The sequence below is a fragment of the Phanerochaete carnosa genome (genome assembly GCF_000300595.1).
Source record: "Phanerochaete carnosa HHB-10118-sp unplaced genomic scaffold PHACAscaffold_209, whole genome shotgun sequence".
Classification (NCBI taxonomy): domain Eukaryota; kingdom Fungi; phylum Basidiomycota; class Agaricomycetes; order Polyporales; family Phanerochaetaceae; genus Phanerochaete; species Phanerochaete carnosa.
Window position 1 is genome coordinate 1 of NW_006767836.1, and position 5902 is coordinate 5902.

At 53.9% G+C, this 5902-nt stretch overlaps 4 protein-coding genes across 4 annotated transcripts; 3 read left to right on the top strand and 1 right to left on the bottom strand.

Moving 5' to 3' along the window:
* Window positions 1–17: 17 nt before the first annotated feature.
* On the top strand, window positions 18–1365 carry PHACADRAFT_108066 (uncharacterized protein; the record flags this gene model as incomplete). Its single annotated transcript, XM_007402516.1, has 3 exons — window positions 18–138; window positions 201–346; window positions 406–1365. Coding segments are annotated over 3 exons (1227 nt in total), but the record flags the coding sequence as incomplete, so codon positions are not given.
* Window positions 1366–2268: 903 nt separating this feature from the next.
* PHACADRAFT_202299 (uncharacterized protein) lies at window positions 2269–3350 on the bottom strand (the record flags this gene model as incomplete). The annotated part of the gene is made up of 6 exons (XM_007402517.1): window positions 2269–2529; window positions 2586–2611; window positions 2765–2906; window positions 2965–3129; window positions 3179–3218; window positions 3277–3350. The coding sequence occupies 6 exons, from the start codon at window positions 3348–3350 to the stop codon at window positions 2269–2271; spliced, it is 708 nt and encodes a 235-aa protein (XP_007402579.1).
* Window positions 3351–4962: 1612 nt separating this feature from the next.
* PHACADRAFT_70064 (uncharacterized protein) lies at window positions 4963–5175 on the top strand (the record flags this gene model as incomplete). The annotated part of the gene is made up of 1 exon (XM_007402518.1): window positions 4963–5175. A coding segment is annotated over one exon (213 nt), but the record flags the coding sequence as incomplete, so codon positions are not given.
* Window positions 5176–5543: 368 nt separating this feature from the next.
* Window positions 5544–5843, top strand: PHACADRAFT_61845 (uncharacterized protein; the record flags this gene model as incomplete). The annotated part of the gene is made up of 2 exons (XM_007402519.1): window positions 5544–5702; window positions 5760–5843. Coding segments are annotated over 2 exons (243 nt in total), but the record flags the coding sequence as incomplete, so codon positions are not given.
* Between the last annotated feature and the right edge of the window lie 59 nt (window positions 5844–5902).

Below are 5902 nucleotides of genomic sequence, written 5' to 3' on the forward strand. Positions count from 1 at the left end.
TCACCCGTTCGATCAGAACCGCGAGAGCCGGTGCTACATACTCTCACAAGGTGCATCATCGCACTGTTTTCAAAGACGCAGGAAAGGATCTCTTGGAGGTGGATACACTTGTCGACGTCTATTGCCGGGATCGAGGAGGTTCTACTCGGTGAGTCAACACGCATTTTGGGTTACTTTATTCTGGTCCTAATCTCGATCAGGGCTGGATATCTTGCACTCAGCGAACTGGGTCCACCGCGACATCAGTTACGGCAACATATTGGTCGTCAAAGGGAAAGCCAAGATCACTGATCTCGAATATGCGAAGGAAACGTCCGACCTCGGTGCGCATCATGGTGTCCGGACGGTGGGTTTTTATTCGGTAACTATCTGTGACCATCTGAGGAATCACCCAAATCTTCTTAGGGAACGCCATACTTCATGTCAGAAGAGGTCCGCGCATCTCGTTACAACTACATACCTGCCAAGCCGCGAAATACCCGATTTACGAAGACAAGTGTTGCGGACAGACTTCAGCGCACCATGCGGGATCATGAGACGATTCCCCCTCACGTGCAGACATCCCAGCAGGAGAGTGGACCACGCACTGTCCCCAAGTCAGCTCCCAACGAAGCCGCCGATCCTACTCTATCGCTTCTAGATACGACACGTCCGAACCGCATCATATTTCGCCACAATCCTTTACACGACTACGAATCGGTCCTATGGCTATTACTCTTCGTTCTTCTCGTCTCCGAGTACGAGAACAGCGAGCTCAACGAAAGAGGAGAACGCAAGTACGATGCTCAGACTTTCCAGGGCTTCATGGATGCACAGCGTGCCTTGGCCTGGAACCTCTTCTGCGAACCCGATCATCGAATGGCGGTAATGACGACCACAAAGTACTTGGCGGGGCAGACTGACAGCCTTCATCCCACTGTTGCCAAGATCATCTGCGAGCTGGACTTTATGTGCTCCGACTTGGTGGGCGCCTTCAAGGACGCGGAGAAGGACCTCAAGCCAGGGGTGGCCGAACCAATCACGATGGACTGGTCAGCTGTGAACGAACAGCTCAGCCAGAGCATTACCACCATTATTTCTATCCTTGAGCAGACGCCACTTCATCTTCTCAAGGACATCACGAAGAGGACGCGTAGACTGATCAAGCCGAAGGGCGCCGGGAATGAGGAGATGGGGAGAGGAGTCGGAGACACTGCTGACGTCGACGGCGATTCAGGCACAGACGAAGACCAGGACGGCCGACGATCCAAGGTCCGGAGGGTCGGAGGAAGCAAGGATGTGTCATCTTCCTCGAGGGCTCAGCCTCCAATCCCTTCACTTACGACGCTCATTGCGGCTGACCACGGCTCCGATTCTGAGCAGTGACGATGTGTTTGACTGATGATTATCATTTGTGTACCGTACCCTCTTCAGCATTTACACAGATACACTTTCTCGCTCTTCACGATTTCAATTTAATATGATACTTCCGTACAGTCAAGCTAGTCAAGGGCGGGTGTGGTCGCGCAGTCAAGGTTGAACGTTGATATTCGAGGCGTTCTTTCCGCTATAGTCGCAGGTGGCGTGTGCGGCGCCGTGGGCCTCGCCGCGCTCCTGCCTTGGCGCGTTCCTGGTGTGGAAGAAACGCTCAGCACGCACGAGTAAGCCCGTTGATAGCCTAGCTCCCGCCAGGGGCACCCGCGCTGACAGCTTGCCATCTACAGGTTGCCATCGGTTCGACCCTAGCCCGGTGTACATCACCGAGCTCTCACCGCGCACGGCGGCGACGCCCGACTCTGCAGACAAGTACGGCGCCTACACGCGCTTCGACGACGGCGTCGAGACCAAGTCCATCGAGACCAAGGCCGGTGTGCTCACCGTCCCCCAGCTACAGTACAGTCCGAACAAGGGCGGACTGCGCGCGCGTTCCCGGTCGCCCATGCCCGACCGCAAGCCTGCGCCATGAGCCTGCCGCGTTGCCGAATCATTTTTGGCCGGCAGATGCGACATTCTCAAGCGCGTCTTACCTCCGCAGTCTAGGGATGAACTTAACAAGCCTTTGGCTTGTTGTCTGGCATATGATCATGATCACCCTCACTTTGGCTCTTCGCACCACCTCTTGTTGTTGTTTACTTGCCCTTTCATCTGTTGTTTAATGTACCACTAGCATTTTTCCTTTCGTGCTCAATGTTGTTAACTCGTTATCTATTGTGTACCACATCCGGCTGTACGGGCGGTGTATCCATTTTTTTTGTGCGCCTCGGTGTTCTCTCGTGACGATGTCTCATGCTAAATATAACGACTTGTCTTGTATCGCGTGCGTTCCCTCGTTACGTGCAGATCCATGCGCGTTGGAGCTCGTTGGAGCCTCGACGCAAGGAGATCGTCTCCGGACTTAACGGGATAATCGGGGATTGTGGCATTGCCATATGCTGCGCCGTCATCGCGTTCTTTCTCGTGAACATCGTTGGTTTTAGCTTCCTCCAACGACCGCGACCTGTCGTCGTGCTGGTCGACGTTCGGCGCCGGACCCATGGTAGTCGCATGCCTCTGCGAGCGACAGGTCAGCCCCACCTTGTGGTGCCAATCGTTTTGAGTTGACTCACTCTGAAATAAGTACAGTGCCTGCACTCTGATACAAACATCAGAGCCACCCCTGCGATTTCAAGATAACGAGACACTCGCAGCGCCAGGAGGAGGACGCCGCCGGTGATGGACTTGGTGGGACGGTCCCGAAGTTAGCACGCGAATGTCGATCTGGCAGAGAGAGGAAATGGCAGCGCACCAACGGATAGTTCGTGTTCGTGCCTGTGGTAGGGAGCGCGTTCGGGGTCGAGAATGTGACGCAGACGTGCCCAGGGCGCAGCCGCGGGCGTTGACGCACCACCCGAGCCAGCCGTCGCCCATGTAGAACGAGCCGGGCCCGGCTGTTGCAAGCGTCGTGAACCAGATCGCACGGAGCGGCTCGTGCGTTTGCGTGCTCACGCGCCCGAAGAAGAAGCCGTCGTCTGGTAGGTCGTGGTCTCTGCTGAGGGCATAGATCGTGAGCGAGCTCGCCTGTATCTCGTCTGGCACCAGAAGAACCCCACGAGGCGAACGAGGGCCCACAGCGAAGAGCGCGCCGGGCTTGCTGATGCGCAGCACGAGGGTCTGCAAGGAATATGAGGAGAGTGCCGGGATGGTGTAGGAGCCAGTCTACCTGCAGGATTGCGGAGCCAGGCGGGCCCAGCAAGTTCTCACTGTCGAAGGTATCATGTCAGCGTAGGCAGTGTAAGAACACGTTGGGAAGAACCTTACAACGATCCAAAGCGGAGCACGAGAACAGTGTCAAGAAGCCAGCTGATAATGCCGTTTCCTATCGCGATGAGCATAGCGGCGGGCACTTCAAGCGCCTGGTGTTAACACTATAAATTCGGACAAACCAAACAGCAGCTACCTACCAAGGTAAGCGGCACGTCTGATTTCATTTGTCATAAATAAAAGTAAAGTGAATCAAAATTTGCTGGGATTGATATCTCACACTGAGATATGTGCAGTAGTATCGTATCCCTTGGTGACAATGAGCGGCGACAGGGAATCTACAATCTGACATTACTTACGGTCACCGTTTACTGTACACCCAACAAGCCGGATAAGAAGGCAATGCCGCTATCCTAGCCTGCAGTACTGTTGATTACGCCCTCAGGGCCAAATAAGAACGACGCGCTGTGCATCTCGTGGCGAGATGTCCTCGCAAACAGAACAATAATGTTAACTAAATGTGTAATGTAAGAGATTGCGGACCGGAACCAGTAGAAAAGACGCACTCAGTGTTGCTCCAAGGTCAATAAATACCTATGTAAAGGTAAGACGAGTGAGGTGCCGAGTGGCTAGGCTGTTCTGAGAATCGAAGAAGTCCGCGACGTTCGTGTGCACCGGTACCGTGCATGAGACGTACTAGCAGACCTTTAGCGATGAGAAGCCCAGCGAAAAGACTAACAGATTTGCCAGCTGTAATCTTGTAGTCGCCATCCTGACAGCACACCAGCCCCTTCAAACTGCTGGATCATGCGAGAACGCAAGAATGAATCCTACCTTCGCAATAATGACAGCGGCCCGTATCATGTCCGAACTCACCAGAGGACAACTCAACCAGCTCGCCATGGTTCTCGACCGATCGAAAGGACATACGTCGCACACTACTATCGACAATTACCAAGTAAAAGGGATTGGCAGGAAAATTGGTTCTTGCACCTGTGAGCAGGCGCGAGCGAGCTAGCAGCCTCAGCCTCAGGCGTATCATTCTATAGATTGAACTACTGTCAGATGAGGAGCGACGATGATATCCGTCTTTCTGTGGCGTATGTTTCATGGACTTTAGGCGCAGCTGATGCTGTTCCGAAGGAGATGCGTCTCGTCGCCCTAGCGTGTTCTCTACGGAGATGCCAGGCCTTCAAGGTTACTGAGGATATTGATCAGCCTGTGACGTCGCGGATCCGTGCGGCGAACGCAGCTGAAAGAATGAGCTTCTTTGGAGACGCGGAAGGTAAAAAGATAACTTCAGGTTCACAGCCTTTAGGGTCTACAAGTGAATCTTCTTCACAGTCTAGGAGGATATCCATCCCAAGGATGCAGGTGACAAAGTTGTAGCATTCGATGAGGTCTCGCCTCGTCTTGGCACCATGGTCGGGGCCGCCAGAGTTTGAACATGACCGTGAGAAAGCATGCAAGCCAGGTCGCTGCGCGCGTCCCCTCGCCACAGTCAGGTTACTACCTGCCATAAGCGTTTCACTCTTGTTTTCATTGTCCCCACTCGCAAACAATGAAACGGTCCTTTTGGGAAACAGTCTCAGAACTACCCTATAAAATTGGACGCGCCTACGACGGTGACAGTCCTCACCCAGACCCAGTATGGCTCAGTCTCTCAACCCCAACCTCACTACTCACGCGTCTAAACCCACTCCTTTGGCTCAAAAGCGAGCACAGAGCGTTCCTAGCACTGCTCATGTTGAAGAATGCCGCGACGCCGTCTGTCTAGATCTCAATGAGTCCGTCACCGTGGTGGCGGCAGACGACTTCCGCAGACAACTCCTTCCGGAACTTCGACCAGAGATTGATGTCGATGCGGTCCTGCAGCAGTTGAATGATGATGGGACGATTCAATCAGGCCGGTGGGCTCTGTTCCCATCCGATCCCGAGGACACGATGACGCCACCACCCAATCCCAAATCCGTGCACGAAGACGAGGTATTCAAGAAGTTCGCAGAGCTGGCCAGAGCCGTCGAAAATGCGTGCCTTCACGTCTCGAAAATCCCCGTGACGGAAAGACTTTGCGAGTTCAAGTGTAATCCCTCGCGGGTGCCAATGTGTCTATCCCGTCATAACACCTCGCGGCCCGACAGCTATGCTATTCTGTCTTCTGCGAAGGCGGTGAACGATCCAACTGAGAAGGCACAGTGGGCCGAGGTTGCTGTTCCAGGAGAGTTCAAGAAGAGTGATAGTCCCGACGCTAGATGGGATGTGAGTATTACTCTGTTTCTTTCCTCCTCCTCTTCGCATCGCGCCCGTTTGCTCACTCGACCTTTCAGAATCGGAGGAAGATACTATGGTCGCTATACCACATCCTGCGGGACGATGTAAGAAGGAGATTCGTGTTCGGATATACAATTGAGAATCGGAAGATGCGTTGGTGGTACTGCAGTCGCACTGAGGTCTTCGTGTCGACTCCACTCGATTTCATCCAGGTGAGCGAGAAGCCAGTGTTGTGCGCATGTGACTTGAAATTGACTATTCAAATGCAGGATCACAGATCCGTAGTGGAATTCCTGCTCTGCGTCGCGTTCGCGGAAGAGCACCAGCTCGGTTGGGATCCGACAATCAAGAGGCTTCCACCGACGCCTATCCACCCGTTGCCACGATACGAGATCACCGTCCGGGATACCTT